At 53.1% G+C, this 19,928-nt stretch overlaps 1 protein-coding gene across 4 annotated transcripts; it reads left to right on the top strand.

Moving 5' to 3' along the window:
- Nucleotides 1-1,908: 1,908 nt before the first annotated feature.
- C15H2orf50 (chromosome 15 C2orf50 homolog) lies at nucleotides 1,909-18,659 on the top strand. 4 transcript variants are annotated; one of them, XM_023619530.2, is made up of 4 exons: nucleotides 1,909-2,395; nucleotides 6,456-6,495; nucleotides 8,655-8,874; nucleotides 17,949-18,659. In XM_023619530.2, the coding sequence occupies exons 1-3, from the start codon at nucleotides 2,145-2,147 to the stop codon at nucleotides 8,844-8,846; spliced, it is 483 nt and encodes a 160-aa protein (XP_023475298.1). In that variant the 5' UTR covers nucleotides 1,909-2,144; the 3' UTR covers nucleotides 8,847-8,874; nucleotides 17,949-18,659. The 4 variants fall into 4 exon arrangements, with proteins under 4 accessions (XP_023475298.1, XP_001503581.1, XP_023475301.1 ...); XM_001503531.4 differs by lacking the exon at nucleotides 17,949-18,659 and adding an exon at nucleotides 12,632-15,039; XM_023619535.2 differs by lacking the exons at nucleotides 8,655-8,874; nucleotides 17,949-18,659 and adding an exon at nucleotides 7,128-7,340 and having other exon boundaries at nucleotides 1,954-2,395.
- Nucleotides 18,660-19,928: the final 1,269 nt, after the last annotated feature.

Here is a 19,928-nt window from a genome sequence, read left to right as displayed (position 1 = left end):
TCCAAATCCAAGGATTTTTGTTCTCTGCTGGAAAGTCTTATATCTAGTTAGGTCACAGAATGTGGGGTGTGGAAGGGGCAATGACTTGCTCAAGGACCCAGTGTCCTGGTTCCCAGGCAAGGCCGGCCTGAGAGGTGGGCGAGGGGGGTCCTCCCGGCGCAGGGAGACCTGCCCAGGGTGAATCTGGGGGCTCTTCCGTGACAGTGACCTGCGGAAAGAGAATGCGTTCAAGCCGGACTGGCAGGTGAAATCTTTTTTACCCCCAACTTTTTATTTTGAAAATTTTCAAACTCATAGAAGAGTTGAAAGAATGGTACAGTGCGTCCCCATACACCCATCACTTAGATTCCTCAGTTAGCACTATTAGATTTGCTTTGTTACGTCTCTCTCCATCCCTCTATCATCTTGGGCCCTCTGCCCATGCCCAGTGTGGGCTTCATTGCCTCCTCTACCTGGAGCGTGGCAATGGTCACTTCACCTGCTTTTTGTCCCCTTGCTGATGATTGTTGCTCTGCAGACACCTGTGTGCTCAGAGTCAGCAGTGTCTCCCCTCTGTGCGCAAGCTCCGGGACACAGCTCTAAACAGTCCTGCGGCCCAGCCCACCCTCCAGCCTCGGTCCTTCCATCTTCCTCCAACTTCCCAAATACCAGGCTTTCTCTTGCAACCAAGGTTTTGCACTTGCTCCAGTTTCTCCACCTGGGAAATCCTTTCCAGCTGTGAAGACTCACCTGCTTGATACCTCTTTCATGAAAGCAGAATCTAGAAGAGAGGCCCAGGTCTGGCACACAGCGCAAGCTCGGTGTGCTGGCTGGACTTGTCCCCACAACTGGGCACCTTGTGCACACCTCTGTGAGCACGGCCTGGTCTGCATTTAGTTGTCTGTGTGTCTGTTTCCCAGCTACGCAGAGGAGGCACCATCCTGCTCAGCTCAACCAGCCCACAGAAGAGTTTCATGGAAGGACTGTGACTCTGTCAACACTCACAGGAGCTAAGAGGAAGCCGAGAGACCCAGAAGCATGGAGCACCCAGGGCAGAAACTGTGAGAGAGGCTCTGAGGGGTCAGCTGAGCTACACCAGGAGAGGCCTGGGCCATGGAGCGAACTCGGGCTGCATGGCTTCCAGCAGAATCAGGGCTGAAGGTTCAGAGCATGAATCTCCAAGCTCAGGTTCTCACTGTTTCCTTCAGAGGATCAAAACTCAAGGCAGGCTCTTCAGTTTAGAACTGAGTGACTTTGAGCAGTCAATCCTGTTGGCGAAGCCTCAGTTTCCTCCCCTGGAGAACGGGGTTGGGAATCCTTGCCTTGGATGGTGGGGCTGGTCCAGCAAGATAAAGGATAGTGCTTTGTAAACCCTCCAGGTCTGCGCAGATAGAACAGATATTAATCGTGCAGGGTCGCTAATTCTCCCTCGCCTGGTGCGTTCTCGTAACCTCTTCCATCATTGCAACAGAGCGGCAGAAGCATCACGCCAGTCTCTGCTCGACGGCTCACACACACCACCTCGTGTGGCATCCACAGAGGGCAGAACAGGAGTATTACTGCCCCTCCACACGCCCCGAAAGAGGCAGGCGCTGCCTAAGGTCACGCGGTGATGATTCATGATTAGGAAGTTGGGTCCAAACCCCAGCGTCCTGACTGGGCACCCAGGCCTTGTCTGACTGCCCCTCCCTGCCTCCCCCTTGCTGTATGGAGGTCTCCAGCCAGTGCAGCAGGAGGCAGAGCTGAGGGGCAGCTGAGCTGGGCATGGCCCAGACCCAGGAACTCTGTCCACCCCACCATGGGGCTCAGATGTGCTGCACACACACACACACACACACACACACACACACAAACACATGGGCCCGCCCCTTCCTGGGCACACTGAGGAGCTGCCCCGTTCCCAGGGCAACTGTCAACACAGGCAGAAACTCAAAAGACGAAACAGAACACAGCTCACAGCTGGGCTCCAGTGCTCGCCCAGCCTGGAGGGCCTGCTCCCCATCAGCCACTCTGAGCTCTGGGTCCAGAGGGGCAGTGAGGGGAACCCCTGCACAGGCCCTCCTGGGGTTAGGAGGGGGTTGTCCAGGGAGAGGTCTGAGGTCAGGCAGGGGGCTCTCTCTCTCACACACACACACACGCACGCACACACACACACTTGTGTACCCATGGGGAGCCGCCCGACCCCTGGGCTCCAGAGAACCACATCAGCTGGGTACCGACTGCCCTCCATCAGGCCACCAGCCTCAGTCTCCCCCACTGCCCGCGGTGGCCCCGTGGCAGGAAGGGGTCTTGCTGGTGGCCGCCAGGCCCCCCAGGACCTGGAGGCCAAGCGGGAACCCCTGGGAGCAGACAACGTGCAGCAGGACCAGCTGTGGAGGGAGCTCCTGGAGGCCGAGAGGCGGAGTCAGCGGCGCTGGTGAGTGCCCCGGCCTGCCCTCCCCTGTCCCCCAGCCTGACTGGGAGGAGGCCTGGGGGTGAGAAGGAGTAAGCCAGGCAAAGGGCATTGATGGAACAGTGCCACAGCCAAGAGGCAGAGACCACATCCATGGGGAGGTGAGAGAGAGCCCAGAAGTGGCCGGTCCTGGGCCTAGAGAGGGGGAGGGAGTGCAGCCCCATTGCCTTCATTCTGGGATCCCATCAGCCCGTTGGATTAATCCCTCCAGCCAAGTGACAGGATAGGCTGCAGGGGGCAGCCAGGACACTGTGGCGGCGGTCCAGAGGCAGATGCTGGCCATCTGACCCAGGGAAAGGAGTTCCCTTCATGCATTCATTCAATCCAAAAATTCCCAGGAGAGCCGTTCTGTCGGGCTGCAGTGGGGGACGAGACCGGCCTGGGCCTGGCTCCACGGAGCCATCACTCTCAGGACAGGGCAGTCAGAAAGCAAGCAGAGGACAATGAGCACAGGGTACCAACAAAGAGTGCCAAGCGTGACTGGTGTTGTGAAGGAAACAAATGGAGAGAGTGGGGGCCTCTTTTTTTACAGGGTGCTTACGAGGCCTCTCTGAGGAGGTGACATTCACACTGAGACCTGAAAGATGAGAAGGGGCCAAGAAAGAGTTTGGTGCGTTTTAAAAGTAAAGCAAAACAAAGAATGTCCGTGTGGCTGAGGCAGTCAGTGGGGGGACGGTCTGTGGAAGGCAGAAGAATCCAAGGAATGTGTTAGTGGTAGAATTATGAGAACTGCTGTTAGATTGGAGCAGGGGGTGTGTGTGTGGGAGAGTGTGTGTGAGTGTGTGTGAGTGTGAGTGAGTGTGAGTGTGTGTGTTGGAGTGGAGGGGACATTTACAAAGACAGGGCTGTCTGGTGCAGGGAAAACTGAACAGAATAGGTATTTATGAGAGCAGTAAGAACTCGTGACACTCGGTAGAGGTGAGAGGAGGGTGAGGCTGACAGAGATCGCCAGCTTGGATAACTGATAGGGGGGCCGACAGGGGATGAAAACGCTGAGTTCTGGTCGAGTTCAACATGCCCGAACCACATCCAGATAGAGTCGCCCAGAAGGCAGTTGACTGTGAGTCAAGAGTTGGGCACTGAAAACCCACAGAGACGGAGACGTGAGAGGGAGCTCTCCCCAGACTTGGGGAGTCGAGGGTGAGAGGGACAGGGAGTGACTGCTGATGGACACAGGCTTTCTTTATGGGGTGATGAAAATGTTCTAGAATCAGATAGCGGCGATGGCCGCTCAACTTGGTGAATATACTGGAAACCACTGACCTGTACACTTTAAAAGGGTGAGTCTTATGATATGAGAACCACATCTTATTTTAAAAAGGAAAAAGGTGAGCGCTCACACTGGAGACGGGCATGAGCTTTCCCCCGAAGAAGGTACGGCATCAGAAGAGACGAGGAGGTCGGCCAGAACTTGCAACAACGAGATGGGCAGAAAAGCAACCAGGAGCCTAAGGAAAAGCAGCCAGAGGAGGGAGCCCCGAGAGCGAGGAGTCACAAAAACCAGGAGGAAAGGGCTTAGGGAAACCTAGAGCAGAGCTGCCCAACAGAAGTGCAACCCGAGCCACGGGCGCAGTCTGCCAACTCCTAGCTGTCCAACTGAAAAAATGAAACAAGAAACTGGTTACTTCCATTTTAATAACAGATTTTATTTAATCCTATATATCCAAAATATTATCATTTCAACATGCTGTCAATATACAAAAATTATTAAAGAGATGTTTGACATTCTTCTTTGTACTAAGTCTTTGAAATCCGGTTTATATTTTCCACTTACAGCACAGTTCAATTCAGACCAACCACATCTCTGATGCTCGAGAAACCGACCTCCTCCTGTTTTATAGACAGAGAAACTGAGAGGCCAAGAATACAGCGACCTCACTCAGGGCCACACAGCGAGCAGGCAGCAGAGCAAGGACGGGATCCCAGTGCTCTTTCCTCATCCCTCACTGGCTCTCGCTAAGGCTTAGCATGGCTCTGAGATCAAGGTCCCTGCCTTCTGTTAATTCAAAATCAAAGCTGTTGAAACTTGGCTCCCTCATGACAGCAAAGGAGGCGATGGTGGGTGGGAGGCGCCAAGACATTTTGGAAGATGGAAAGAGATGGGCTTGCCGAGTGGGGAAGGTGAAGCATAAGAACTGCGAGGGGCTGGAGGAAGAGGGCACCGGAGCTCCCAGGAAGGCCCGGGTGTGGAGGCACCGACATCTCGGGAGACAGGCTGAAGACAGGTGGCTCAGTTCAACGTCTGTCAGTGGAACAATTCGGCAACTTGAAAAAGAGCCAAAAAGAACTTCTGGAAATAAAAATATATGAAGTTGAAATACAAAACACAACTGAAGTGAGAGTTCATAAACTCAAGATAGGTTAGTAGAAAATACTCAGAAAAACAAGGAGATAGAAAATGTGAAAGAAGAGCTAGAACCTAGAGCACAGAGCAAGAAAGTCCAACACACCTTCAAAGAGAGCTCCCCGAGGAGAGAAGAGGGAGGTGAAACATTTAAAGAGAAAATGTCTGAGAATTTTCCAGAACCAAAGAAATGCATGAGTCCACAGATCCTGGAGGATGTACTCCACAAAACAAGAGAGTAAACTAGAGAGGAAGACATGGGATCCAGGAGGAGGGCAATCCCAGGCGGGCGGTGACGGAAGGCAGCCGTGCCTTGGTCCTGGCGGGTGGCTGCCTCCTGGGAGCAGAGGACCCAGGCTCCCAGAGGGCATCCTCTAGAGAAAAAACTTAAAAGAAGTTATTGCTTGCCTGATGCATTTGATTGCTGGAAAATAATATTGAGAGGGCTCTTACAATTTTGCTGGAGAATTTAGAATCAATGATCAGTACATAGAAACCTAAGAAAATGAGGAGGAAATGTAACTATTAACACTAGAAAACAATTCTAAGATGTACAGGAAAGGACCTGGGGTCATATCATACTACTTAGTTCATCAGCGAACAGTATTTATAATAATCATAAGGATATAATCAATAAATATCAATTTAACCAAAACCTATAATACAATTACTTGGGAAGAAATGAGAGGAGGAGAAAGGGGCAGGAATGCGAACATAATCTCTTGTAACAGAAAGTCAATCAATAAGTTTACATTTTCAAAAGCTCAATAAATGGCAGTAGGGGGTTATTATTTCAGAGCATGGAGGCAAAAAGTGTGGAGAAACAGCTAAAAGACTGGAAATGCACTCGAGGCTGTAGGCCCAGGGGATGTGAGGGTCGGAGCAGAGAAGCCTGTTTTTATTATGTCTTATGGAATTATTTGACTTTTTAAAAACAGATTAAGGTGCCGGCCCCGTGGCCGAGTGGTCAAGTTCCAGCGCTCCGCTTTGGCCGTCCAGGGTTTTGCCGGTTCGGATCCCGGGTACGGACACTGCACCGCTCATCATGCCATGCTGAGGTGGCATTCCACGTAGCACAATCAGAAGGACCCACAACTAGAATATACAACTATGTACTGGGGGGCTTTGGGGAGGAGGAAAAAAAAAAAAAAGATTGGCAACAGGTTTTATCTCAGGTGCCAATCTTTAAAAAAGTAAAAATAGATTAAAACAAAATCAAATTACCAGCGCAGGTAATGCAGCTCACTCTCCTCATCGTCACTCTCTTTCCCTCGCCCTCCCCACCTTCCTCTGCCGCACACTGGAAGATTCCAAAGGCACGGGGAAGTGGGAACTGGTTTTTCTTCACAAAATACTTGAGCACTCCCCCAGCGGCCTCAGACAATGCAGAGACACGCGGTGAGACTGCTTCCTCTGGCTTCCTTACGCCCTCTGCTAATCCTCTGGCATCATTGTTTCCACTCTGGGAAAAGTCATTGATTGTTGAAATGTTTGTTCAGTTTATAGGATACGCCATAAATACTTGGTTGACGTTTGGCATTTGTTTCACTTAATTATTTTAGTTCCTCCAAGACATAATAAATGCATCAGTGGCATCAACTTATTCACTTGACACAGTGAAAGTCATTTGTAAAAATGTCACAGGAAGATCTCATACTGCTCACGTGTTTTCCTTTCCAGGGCTCAGAATTGGAGTTTCCTGAAAGACTATGATCCCATGGTAAGACCAACCACCTTCCTATCAGACATACTTGCACTGGGAACATTTATTCATTCATCTAACATTTATTGAGGATCTACCGTGTGCTTGATGCTGAAATGTACAGAGACAAAACACAGTCTTGTTTCAAGAGACTTGGAGTCTGGGGGAAGGAAAATACTTATGTAGAGCATTTAGAAATTAATGTTTCCAAGTATTTCTTGATTTTATTAAGACAAACAAACTGGAAATGATAGGCGTCTGCTGCTGAAATTTTTCCCCAGTATGAGGATGTCAGCAGTGCACAGTGATGTGTGCTGTGCCCCATGTGGAGAAAGTTTGGATGAACATACTTTGTGAATTAATTCCTGCCTTTGATATCGCCACCTCTAATCCATCCTACCAGAGTCATTTTCCTAAACCGCAAAACTGACTGTGTCTCTCCCCTGCTTAAAATCCTTCAATAAATCTGCATTTTTCATAGCAGCTCACAATGAATCTGGTGAGCTAATCCTGCCTCCCTCCCCTCCCTCCTTGCTCAGCCCACACTGACCAACCCACCCTCTCTCTTATCCATGCCTCTGCATGCTGTTCCCCTGCCTGAAATGCCCTTCCCATCTTGTCAGCCTGATGGACTCTTATTCATCCTTCAGGACCCCACTCAAGTGCCTTTTCTGAGAACCCTCCCCGTCCTGAGCAGGCTTGACCAGATCGCTCTGTTCCTTACACACACATCCATTCCTTTGGAACAGCATGTACTATGGCAATGATCAACTTCACCAAGCTGTGGGCTCCTGAAGGGAAGGGATAAAGATGGCTTCATCTCTGCACCCACCCCCCAGCACCCAATAAAACAGTTAATACTCAGTTTGTGTTGGATGAATGAGCGAAGCAGGAGAATGAATCTGGCTGTAGGACTGGTCAAGGAACTAACCTGGAAAATGAGCAGTGTAGCAAGTCAACCAGGGGGCGGCCACACTGACATGGACCTTGCAAGGTTTAGTGAAGTTTTAACATCTGCATTGCTGGCCTTGCTGGGTTGCCGTCTGCCCTGCAATAGAAAATTTAGCTCGTGGGACCTGAAATCCTATGCTGAGCTCTTGGTCCGAGCTTCCAGATTGCAAAGTTTCGCCCTGCCCAGGGCTGTGTACTAGCAACCTGACCACGGAAAGCTGCATCACACCCAAACGGTGGGGACACCTGGGCCCAGACTTTCCCAGGTGGAAGCCGGATCTCATTACCCACTGGCCCTGCCGCTTCGATTCAAGCGCAAAGCTAGCCATAGACAGAGGCCGGGACGGCTGAAGGGTTTTGTCCGCCCATCAGATTGTTCTAAATCCCTCCATTTACTCACTCATTCCTCCTTCAGTTACAGAAGTCGCCAGAAAGCACGTACACGAATGTTCAGAGCAGCACAGGATCCTTATAAAGCCCCAAAGTGGAAACAACCCAAATACCATCAGGGCAGACGAGATGAATCACTTGTGGGTGACAGGTCACACCGGGGAATACAGTACAGCACAGAACAGGAAGGAACTGCAAACCACACCAAAAATGGGTGATTCTCGCAAGCATGTTCTTGACAGAAAGAAACCAGACAGAGGAGACGTGATCCCATTAAGATAAAGTTGAAAACAGCGCAAGACTAACCCACAGTGTTACAGGTCAAGACCAGGTCGCTTGGGGGCAGAGGCTGTGACTGAGGGGACATCTGGGGGCTCCTCATATTCTATTTCCTGTTTGGAAGTTTGTTGGGCTACACAGTTCCAATTTGTGTCCTTTCCATGTGTATGCTCGACTTCAAGTAAAAATTCACCAAATGACAAACCCCGTGGCACGCCCACCACATGCAACGTCATGGGGTTAGAGAGAGGGCTAAGACCCAGTCCCTCCCTCGGTCACTGGAGGTCAAGCGTCAAAGTCAAGGGGTCCGGGAAGCGTCCTGGGTCGGGAGCCTTGGGGATGAGGAGGAGAAGTCCATAGTGGCCGCAGAGTCGCATCGCTCTTCTGGGGGTCCCTGGCCCAAACCGGGACCTGGAATCGGGCACCCGGAGAACGCTGCCTGCAGAGCATCGCTCCCTGCTCAGTTCTTTCCAGGCTAAGGGCCCGGGGCACTGGCGAGCGTGCAGGCCTCTCCTGGTGTCCCCACAGCGTGTGACGGGACTGTCCCCTCTCCTCAGGGCAATAGGAAGGAGGCTGTGAAGTTGCCGGAGTACGTGCCTCTCTTTTCGGACACGGTCCCCAATTCCACGAACCAGGCTGTGGGCAGCAGGGTGGACACACCCCTGGGGAAAACCCTCATCGGCATGGACTTCTTCTTTGTGGAAGGTGTCCGGAAGAAGAAGCTGGAAGATGAGCTGCAGCCCGTCTAGGAGGAGGAGGGCCCAGCGGCGGCCCCAGGTGGGTGTGGGAGCTGAGAGGGGGCCCGCCAGTCCACCTGGCACCATGCCCTGGTGCCGTCCCGCATGTGTCACCCGGCGTCCAGTATCCCTGAGCCCCCACAACCTTTACGGGGTCTCTGGGGGCTGGTTTTACAGAAGAGATCAAGAGGATGGCGTGACTTGCCCAAGGCCATATAACCGGCAATGGTGGGATTCCCTCTCAGGGCCCCTTGAGGGGGAGCCCTGAACTGGGGTCAGGAGCCCTGACTGCCTGGGTTCGAATCCTGCTCCTGACTCTCAGCAGCTGTGTAACCTGGGGCAGGTTGCTGGAACCCTTTGTGCCTCCATTTCCCCATCTGTAAGATGGGTGTGTCCTGTTGCTGTGTGTGCTGACCACACACTGAGCAGCTTAAAAGAACACATACATATTATCCTTCAGTTCTGGAGGTCAGAAATCCGACGTGGGTCTCACTGGACTAAAATCAAGGTGTCAGCAGGGCTGCGTTCCCTTCCGGAGGCTGGAGGAATCTGATTCCTCACCTTTTCAGCTTCTAGAGGTTGCCTACTTCCAGTGGCCCCTTCATCTTCAGAGGCAGCATCGTGGCATCTCCCAATCTCTCTGCCTCCCTCCCCCACCTTTCGAGGACCCTGGGATTCCTTTGGGCCCACCCCATCCTCCAGGATGATCTCTCCATCTCCATCTCACGGTCCTTCATTTAATCACTTCTGCAGAATCCCCCTTCACGTAAGGTAACATATTCACAGGCCCAGGAGTTGGGGCGTGGGCATCTTCAGTGGGCCATTTTTCTGCCTCCACAGATAGGGATAATAGTCGTACCGATTTTATAAGGTTGATGGGAGACTCAATGAATTAACATGTGTAACTGGAGCAGCGCCTGGAACACAGCGTGCGGGTGTGTTTGCAGAGGATCACTCTCTTGGGAGGGTGAGTGCCGTCCTGGCAGTCACCTGGGGAAGATGTGATCCTCAGACAGGGGCTGTCTCGGGTCAGTCTCCCCATCTCTTTCGCTGCCTGTGTCATGGTCAGGGCTGCCAGGGTTAGGCTGGAGCCGCACAGGAGGAGCTGCCTGCAGGGGACCTGAGCTGAGGTGGTGCAGGCAGCCCCTGGGTGCCTGTGGTCTGGGTCCATTCCACATCCTCTGTGCTGTGGGGTGGACAGGGAGGGGCCTGGGCCTGGGAGCAGGGCGCCTGGGGTTCAGACACTGTTCTCACGGGCAGTGCTGGCCCAGCGCCTGGCAGGATGGGGGCGCCTTGCTAAGCGTTGGTTTCCCTCCTCCTCCTGGAGGTCCTGCTGGCAGCCACGTAAACTTGACGAGGGATGGTCTGGGCCCCTCGTGTTCAAGCAAAAACTGCAGAAAGGGCTTCTTTCCTCTTTGTTGGTTAAAAAAAAAAAGGTTCGTTCTGCTCTCAGTGGTCTAGTGGTTAACATTTGGCAGAGTCCTGTCTGTGGCTCAGGTTTGTTTTCCGGCCAGGGAACCACAGATCTGTCTGTTGGTTGTCATGCTATGGCGGCTGTGTGTTGCTGTGATGCTGAAAGCTATGCCACCAGCATTTCCAATACCAGCAGGGTCACCCACGGTGGACAGGTTTCAACAGAGCTTCCTGACTAAGGCAGACTAGAAAGAGGGACCTGGCCACTCCTGAAAAAACTGGCCATGCAAACCCTGTGAACAGCAGCGGAGCGTTGTCTAATAAAGCGCCGGAAGGCACAAGGATGGTACAAAAGGACCCGGCAGTGTTCTGCTCTGCTGTGCACAGGGGTGCCAGGTGTCGGGATCCACTCAGAGCACTAATGACGAAGCTCTGCCCTTCTTCCTGGCACGTGGCTGGGCTGGATTGGTGATTCAAGCATGGCCGTGTGCCTGGCTGTGGCCAGTGGAATGAGAGCAAAAGCAGCATGCACCCCTTTCAGACCTGGCCCCCAAGACCTCCTGCCGTCTTCTCTCTGCCCGGTACAGAAGGGAGAGGACTGAGAGGATGTGGGAGGATGCAGGAGGATGCAGGAGAGTGGGGACAAGATGGGAGGACCAGGCGGGACCCCGAAGGAAGGCGTGGAGCAGAGTTCTCCCCACACCCACACTGGGCGCTGACAGGAGCAAGACATAAATGCTTGTCATGTAAGGGACACAAACAAAAACAAAGTAACGAAAACAACCCAAAACCAAACTGCCACCCACATTTCCAGTGTGAAGCATTTGAAACTGACTCTGTGTCTGCTCCTCACAACAACCCCAGGAAGTCAGCAGGCTGGGGCATCACGTTCACGTACACTGGCAAAAGTGAGACTTGAAGAGCTGAACGTCCCAAGGTTCTCAAGGCCAGTGCAAGTCCAGCCGGGCCCAGGTCCTTGGGCTTTCTGCACTGTGTCCCTTGCAAGTCCCCGGCCACAGCCTCCTGGAGAGAGAGGGGGGTGGAGCAGGGGGCTGGAATGGCAGCTTTTTCTGATACTTGCCTGTATTTTACTCAGTTTTACAGCTAACCTGAAATGTCACTGCCATTTATGTGTATTAACTCATTTAATCCTCTCAGCAATCTTAGAGACAGGTATTACTGTGCCCTACCGATGAGGAAATGAAGGCACAGAGAGGTTAAGTCACTTGCCCAACATCACACAGCTGGTAAGTGGTAAAGGTGCTTATTTCCGGAGACTATATGGCACTATGTCCTACTGGACCCCCTTAATCCTCAGAAAATTGAGTCCCAAATATTTAGCAAATTATAGCATTTTTCTGCTTAAAGAATCTCTCTGAGCCCTTGGGAAAGGGAGAACTGATTTTCCCTGACACCAAGAACAGGTCTTCAGTGCTATCAGGAGTTACACAGGACAGGCTATTTCCCCATAACACAGAGCCCACCTCACTTCCCGGCCCACCGTTGGCTCCTGCCATGTGTGATGGGACAAACCAGGTCTGACTCCAACCTGGCTGGGAAGAGAGATGGTCACGCACGGCAGGGTACAGCGCTGCGCCCTTGGGTCTGGAGGCTGCAGCCTTCTTTCTCAGGGTCTGAGAGGGGAAGCTGGGCTCCCTGTCCAATCTGAGATCACGTGCCTGGGCAAAAGTCAGTGGTCAGCACAGTCAGGGTCAAGGACACATCATGGCAGCGTCACAGGAGGCTCAAGGCCCACCCTTGGACTGGGTTGGTACAAAGACAGCTGCCCGTGGCTCCTTACAGACTCAGTCTGCATTTTTGCCATGAGCATGCTGTATATTATTTTTACACCCAGAAAAAAATTATTTCCATTTGAGGGAGAGGGTGGAAGCAAGAGGCATTCTGGGGGTGAACTGCACATTCAGGTGGTCGAGCCCGTGCAGACTGCAGAGGATCATTGGGGGCTTCTCTGCCAGTTGCTAAAGGAAGTCTGGGAGGCCCAGACCCGCGAGCTTCCACGGCTTCCCGGGAGCACAGCCACTTACAGACGACGCGACATACTGAGCACAGATAGCATAGCACCCAAATCGTCTCTGCTGTAAGTATTATTGTCACCACTGAGAGATTTGGAGACTAAGCCAAAGACTTCACACAGTCTGGTCAGGTCCTGCAGCCAGTGAAGAGCCACGATCCCGTTGCCCACCTGACTCACCATGCCGCATCCTCCTCTCCAGGCCTCGGTCCTCACAGCTGTGAAATGGGGAAGGGAGACTGATCCAAGGACATCACCCCGGTTCTGTTCTCTGGGCAGTCAGCGAGCGCAGCATCTGCAGGTTTGCGGGCTCTCTGACAGCATGTGACGCCACGCCATTTCTTCCCCACAGGTGTGCAAGGAGCTGGGGGTCGGTGATCTTGGCTGGCGCAGCGGGATTTGACTCCAAGCTTCAGGTTGTGTCCAATTCTGTCCACATGTCTCTTGTTTTCTTGGACTGACAGCTTCCTGGGGGCCTTTTCTTCCCCTGGCACATCACCAGAGCCCAAGAGCCGAATCAAACCACGCAAGGCTTCTTCGTGCACCGCATCTGCTAGCCTTCTGTTGGTCAAACAAGTTGCAGGACCAACCCTCCCCCACCAGGGCAAGAAAGCATTCTTCGCCCACAATGGGAGGTTCAGAGGGCAAATATTGGCTGAGTAACGGATCCCAACTATAATGCAGTGGATCTGACCAATTCCACAAGTAGCCCTGGACAACAGTTTTCCGTAAAATGCTTAAAAGCATCTGAAATAGGGCTCTGGGTCTCCCGCTGCGTGCAGATGATGCCCTTGAACTGAAAGGGTCCAGACCTGGCCCTGTGCAGACTTGGGCAAGCCCTCCTCTAGCCAGGCGCCTGCTCCTGCTCCAGCTTGTTCTGACCCTACGGTGGGCCGCAGCCTCAGGAGCTCTCAGCCTGCAGGAGCTTGGACACTAGCTGCAGACCAATGTCCACCTGTGGGAGATGAGAGGACAGATCCCCCAGCTAGGGACTCAGGGAGGAAGTCCTCCTGTAGAAGGGGATCATGGAGCTGGTCCTCAAGAAAAAGGCAGGGAGCTGAGAGGGGAGGGCAGTTCTGCTGGACAGGTGGACAGAGCGAGGAAGGGCGCCAAGGCAGGGGAGCAGCCAGCAGACTTGCCCTGGGCAGAGAGCCCCCGGGCCCAGCCTCTTTCTGCACGCTGCAGCCCACCTGCCTGTCCACGCTCCTCTGCGTGCGTCATCATCGTGGGAGACCCCTCCTCACAACCAGCCAGCTGTATCCTCCGCTCCCTGCCACACCTGCCCTCCTTTCAAGAGGATGCCTGCTCCTTACCTTCCCACGTGGTGGCCACGTCACCCACTAGGAGCCAAGGAACTCAGAACCAAGGGGCATCCGAACCAGAACCCCAACACCAGCCTCGCGAGTCATTTGGGCCAGAACAAAGGAGGCTGGATGGACCAGGACAGGAAGTGGGCACCAAGCCTGCAGGCTCAGCACCAGCAAAGGCAAAAGGAGCAATACGAACAGAGGCGGGCATCTCAGAGCCAGCAGGCTGGGAAGCGGAGGCCCGGGAGGCACCGGAATCCGGCTGATGAGCCGTCAGAAAGCCTCAGGATTCTTTCTTCACTTTTTATCACTGCTTCTCTGAGCACCTCTGCCTCACTCTCCTCCCTGTGACAGAACCGGCCTCTGTGCTTCCATGTGACACAGAATGACCACCGTCCAGGGAACATGCGAGGTGAGCCCGCAGCTCCTTCCTGTGCCCGGAAGTGAGGAGGTGTTTAAAACAGCGTGGGGAAGTGTCGAAGGGACATTAAAAGCCCACCTGAAGGGGCTCCTACGGGCCAAATTTGGGAAAATATGAGCACCAAATGATGCTCCCCCCTGGCTGCACCGATGATAACACAGTCCCGGCGCTTCTGGGGCAAAGCCAGGGCCCAGAGCTCCCCTCAAAGAAGAAGAAAGAATCCAGGTGTTCATACCAATAACTTTAAAAAATTTTAATTAGAGGAGGAAAAGGTCTTCTCCATTGAAGAATACAGAATAAATGATAAACAGAAAATTGCCGTTTTATAACTGCCATTTTATAACTAACCAATTTAGGCCAAGAAACAATAAAAGACACCGAAACCACCGAGTGAAAGATTCTTGGGGAGCAGAAAATGGTGAAATCTGGAAGATTTCACGTTAACCGAATTATTATTACACTTAACCTCACCAGTAAAGGACAGCTGACATCACTGTTGTCCTGCTGTGCCCCTGACGTCAGGGGCCTCCTGCTGTGGCCCAGAGGAGGAGCACTCACCAGGAGCACTCCGCCCATCGCACACAGTCTGAGCGTGATCACGAAGAAACATCAGGCAACGCGGGCTGACGGCATTCTGCTGAAGAGCCAGCCTCCTTCAGAACACCAGTGTCACGAAAGACAAAGGACAGGACAGCTGAGGGCGGAATCCGGATTAAATGCGACACAGAGCACGGTCATGACCAGCTCCCGCATCACAGCAAAAGTAGCTCTAAAGAACACTTTGCAGACTAAATACTAGACAGCAGACTAAACATTAGACAATAGCATTGTATCGATGTTAAATTCACGCAGCGGGATCCCTATATTGAGGTTACGTACGAGAACGCCCTTGTTCTTAAGAGATAGATGCTGGAGTGTTCGGGGGTAAAGCGTCGCATGTCTATCACTAACTTGCAAATGGTTTAACAACAACAAAGTGTGTGCAGTGTGTAGATAGAGATAAAGCAAAGGTGAATAAAAATGTTAACAATTGACAGAGTTAAGGGAGGAGCACACGGGTCTTCACTGAACTGGTCCTGCACCCTCTCTATAGGTTCGGGAACCTGTAAGACGCTGGGGAGGAGGGGAGGGGCCCCTGAGTGCCAGCCCCTGGGCTGAAGAGCCAGGGTGGTGTTGGAATCAGTCAGTGCTCAATTCCAAGTTCCTGGAAGGCACTGGGTGGCCAGCTGCAGTCAGGGAGCCTCTGCTCCACTCCGCTGCGGCCTGAAGAGTTGGGTGAGGCTCGTGTGACGACAGGCTGGGTTCCCTGTAAGCATGCAGATGGGGAGGAGTCAGAGCTCCTTCAGATGGGGATGGTATGGGTTGGAAAGATACCCCAGTAGATACCTGCTGCCGAAACCCTGGTCCTGGCACTGCCCACACCTCCTGAGGATGCAGAGGAGCCCCAAAGGTCAGCCGTCTGATCAGAAAAGCCAACATGCTATTGGGATGGCCCAGTTGGGACATGGGGGCTGGGACTCGCACACCTTGCTTCAGGGGCCATCCCCGACTCCGCCCGGGGCAACCCGCCTCCTGCAGCTTCGGGAGCAAAGCCAGTGGCCACAAAACCCGAAAACATTTTGCAAGTTTGCACTTGGTAGGGAGCTACCACTTATTGAGCACCTACTGTGTACCTCTCAATAACCTCATGAGGTGGGTGTGATTATCCCCATTCTAAAATGCAGAAACTGAGGCCTAGCGAAGTTAAGGGCTTGCCCAAGATCATGCGGCCTGCCAGGGCCATGCTGGGAGGACAGCGGTGGTTTGCATGACACCCGAGTCCCAGATCAGTCACATCCGGGGCTTTGGGCACAGCAGCCAGTGCAGGGACAGCTCACAGCCAGGTAGAAATCCTCTTCCTACACCCCTACCTCGGCCGGCAGACCTGCAGAGCAGGTAGCTTCTGTCCTTGTCCCAGTCAGTGTGTGCTCTGCCCACAGGAGTCTCGCGGGCAGCGGGATGGTACAGGTAGGCCAGGCCCCAGGCAGCAGCAGCTCTCTACGGCTGGGGTCAGGCCCAGGGCCTGGATACCCCCAGGATAAACAGAGCCCCAGACGGGAAGGGAAGAGAGGAAGCCACCGCCACATGGCAGGACCAGGAACTTCCAACCACGACCACCTGGAAATGGCACCAGGCTCCTTGCTGTCACGGATTAGTGGAATGACATAATGAAAGAACACCTGACACAGAGCAGGCACTCAACAGATTCTAGATATTTCTGTAGTTGCCACTGCTACTGTCGATAAGCCTTCGATGCTCGTCAGAAAGCTCTTTACTTCCCTATTTTATTTTCCTATGAGCAGTAACTGTTCACTGATGAGTGATCTAACCAGGGCAGAGGCCAGCGCGATTCTCATCCCACAAGCAGAAGCAGGAACGGCTTACACCCAAATTACAGTGTCTGAACGTCAGCTGAGTCCACTGAAACCGTGGGGGCACTTAGTCAACTGTCCAGATTCCCTCTGCAAATAAAACCTGAGATTACACCTCAACGTACCTGAGTCTCAATCCAAAATCCAGGGGGAGCAGAAGCGCTCCTCCTCCGTGCTCCTGCCGTCCGCCATGCTGCACCCTTCTCTTCCGGAGTGTCCTCTCCTCCCTGCCCGATGCCTGGCACATGGGTGCTCCCTTCCCTCTCCCCTGTCCTCAGCCCAGGACAGGGCCCCCAGGAGAAAGCCCAGAACTCAGGAACTGCGGGTCCACGGCCAAGCACAGCGGACCCCTTGTGTTCAGAACTGCGGAGAGTTTCAGGAGAGGCAGGGGGAGATGTGAAGGGCCAGGAGGGCTCTTTGCCCTGAGATCGTCACAGAGACAGCTGTCTTGGGGACCAGCTGTCCTGGGCAGTCTCTGCCAGACTTCTTGCCCCCTTGGTCCTCAGCCCCGCAGCTCTGACACCCTCTCTTCCCCACGCCGAGCATCCCCAGCCCTCTCCAGCTCCCAGCCCCTTCCCAGCGGGCTCCTGAGCACTGGGAGCCCGGCAGCCTGGTCAGAGCAACCAAGCCGGTGCAGCTCCGAGGGAAGCAGAGGTGGGAGACCAGGCTGAGCCGGCACAGAGTTAGACAAACTCCCACGGACCGTGCAGCGGCCTCAGCCCTCACCTCCGGCTATGACGCCCAAACACCTCAGAGCGACAACAGTTTACATTTCCCGCCACTCCCCAGCATGCAGTAAGGACTAACAAACAGAAATCGCGTCTTCTGTCCAAAGCAGCCCAGGTCCCGGTGGCACTGCCTGCTGGTCACTGTGCCGCCTGCTGGGGGCGTGGCTATGTGAAGCCGCTGGCTGTGACAGTCAGCCAGCAATAGGGCTGGACGTGGCAGACGCCCTGGCAGTTGGGCTTTTCATGGGACCCAGCCCCTGCCAAGCAGAGGCACCCCCAGGAGACTCGGGAGGCAGAAGGCAAAACCCCAGGACCCTTCCGGAAGCATAGACACAGCGGCAGGTCCTTCTGGGACAGCCTGGCCCCAGTGCTGTGCGGGTCCGTCCCAAGCTCCAAAAGCTCTGGGCGGCAGTGGCAGCAGCGTCCCTATGGGACGGCCTTCCCGGTCATGGTGACGTCAGTGGAGGTGGCGGCAGCTCTTCACCGAGGTTCTGGGAGTTGTGCCCGGGAGACCCTTGCTAACATCTGCTTCCTCATCTCTCAGTGATCCGGCACACTGCTTAATAATAATAAGTAAGGTAACTAAAGAGGACGATTCTGTGGTCTGTAAACGAATCCTCACTGACACACTCTTCTTGGCAGGGACCTTCCAGACTCCTCAAAGTTCTAGAACATTCTGTCTCTTGGGACCCTATCTGGGAGGCTCACCCAGGACTCATTTTGAATTTACCATAGAGAGTGAGCTCCAAAGCATGCAAATGTGTGACTCAAAGAAGAGTAATGCTGACTCTTTCGTTCCCAGGGGCTGTGGGGAAAGTGGGGTGGTCTGCTCTTGAGACCACTCGACTTTTCAAAGACAGGATCTTCAGGGCAGCCAGTGTCAAGAAGATGCTCCTGCACTTAGCTACTCAGCTGTCTCTGAAGATTAGCTGCACTTTAAATCCACGTGAAGGAGTGGCACTTCCAACCCACTGCGGTCCATGGTGCACACAGCACAGCGTGGTCGAGAGAATCGTATTTCTGGAGGAGTCCACAGCGAGGGCGGTCATCCCTATTCTAGCCAGATCTTCTCAACTTAGTGTGAGTGCAGAGCTGGGGGTTTCGTTAAAAGGAAAATTCTGGTTCAGCATGCATGTGTGTGATATATATCACATGCAATGTGTGTGGGTATATACAGAGCATGTGTGAATATATATAGACATTACGGGCCGAGTTGTGCCCTTTCAAAATTCCTATGTTGAAGCCCTGACCCGCATTGTGACTGTATTTGGAGATGGGGCCTTTAAAGAACTAATAACGGTTAAAGGAGGTCATAAGCATGGAGCCCTGATCCAATAGGACCAGGGTCTTTATGAGGGAGAGACACCAGGATGTGTGTGCACAGAGATAAGGCCATGAGAGGACGGCCACCTACAGGCTAAGGAGAGAGGTCTCACTGGAAACCAATCCTGTCAGCACCTTGGACTTCCAGCCTCCAGAACCGTGAGAAGATAAATTTCTGCTGTTTAAGTCGCCCAGTCTGTGGTATTTTGTTAAGGCAGCCGGAGCAGATTAATCCAGTACATACACACATACACACACACATACATATCACACACACCCCTTCGCTGTCTCCTGAGAGGGCAGAAGCGATGGTCCCTCCAGAGCAATGAGCACATCTAGTCTCAGGTCTTCATTTCTCAACACCGTTCTCTATCCTTTAAAAGGACGTGGGGCTCCTTAGGCAAATGGCTGATTCCAGGGGAAGCCGGGAGCGCTGGGTGACAGTCAGGGCGAGGCTCAGTAAAGAAATTACGACAACAAACTGCTGGTGATGCCAACCATCCGGTGAGCGCCAGGCAGCTTCTGACATGCCCACCTTACAGAGGAGAATACAGGGCACCAAGAGACTGAGCAAATTGCCTAGGGTCACACAGCCAATAAGTGGCAAAGCTGGGGCCACTAAGCCCACCCAGGGGCTCGGCTGGCACCAGATTTCAGGGGAGCATTCCCGCACAGGGCAGAAAGGGCACAGGACTGGCGTGGAGACGGACTCCAGCTGGTGCCGGCTGTGTGACAGGAGGCAAGCTGCCTCCCTTTCTGGAGCTCAGAATCCTCACCTTGAAGTGACAACAGCACTTCACGCCCAGCCTCCCTTTTGTTTTAAACTTTTTAATAAGGAAAATATCAAACCTATACAAAAGTAGAGCGTAGTATAATAACCCCCGGATACCCAAAACCTACTTCAGAAATTATCAACTCTCACATCATCTGTAAATATTTCAGCATCTCTAGAAGATAAGGACTAAACACATACGCGCACACACACACACACACACACACACACACGCTCTGTGTTCCTCTTAAAGATTTCTTTCTAAACATCCTGTTGTCCTTTAGCCTTGCAGGGAGGGCTCAATACCTTCTGGTCTCTTCCGGACAAAGGGGATGATGGCCAGGGGAGGCCTGGAGGAGCAGGGAGGGAGCACGGGGCAAACGGCAGAGCCTCTAACAGCTGCCCGGCTGAGGCGCACAGCGCAAAAGCAGCCATCGTGGATTCTGGAATTCCCTTTTTCTGAGTTTTTCTGCTTCATAACCTTGACTCAATACCTATGCGATTTCGAGAACTTGGAGAATGCACCCCACCCCCCTCATTTTGTGCCACGTCTAAATTGCCTTCTTTTATCAACAGAAATCTATTTTACCTCCTTAAGAAAAAACGTTCACTCCCAAGTGCTGAAGTGCAAGGCCTGCGGGGGCCTCCAGCGCTAAGGCACAAGCCCCCAGGAAGGAAGCTTCCCGG

The sequence above is a fragment of the Equus caballus genome, chromosome 15 (assembly GCF_041296265.1).
Source record: "Equus caballus isolate H_3958 breed thoroughbred chromosome 15, TB-T2T, whole genome shotgun sequence".
NCBI lineage: Eukaryota > Metazoa > Chordata > Mammalia > Perissodactyla > Equidae > Equus > Equus caballus.
The sequence above is the reverse complement of the archived record's forward strand: the minus strand, read 5'-3'. Positions and strand labels throughout refer to the sequence as shown.

Coding starts and splice junctions, on each gene's coding strand:
- C15H2orf50 (XM_023619530.2), top strand. CDS start 2,145: ATGGGGAGCCGCCCGACCCCTGGGCTCCAGAGAACCACATCAGCTGGG. Junction 2,396..6,455: donor AGGCGGAGTCAGCGGCGCTG/GTGAGTGCCCCG, acceptor TTTCCTTTCCAG/GGCTCAGAATTGGAGTTTCC. Junction 6,496..8,654: donor TGAAAGACTATGATCCCATG/GTAAGACCAACC, acceptor CCCTCTCCTCAG/GGCAATAGGAAGGAGGCTGT.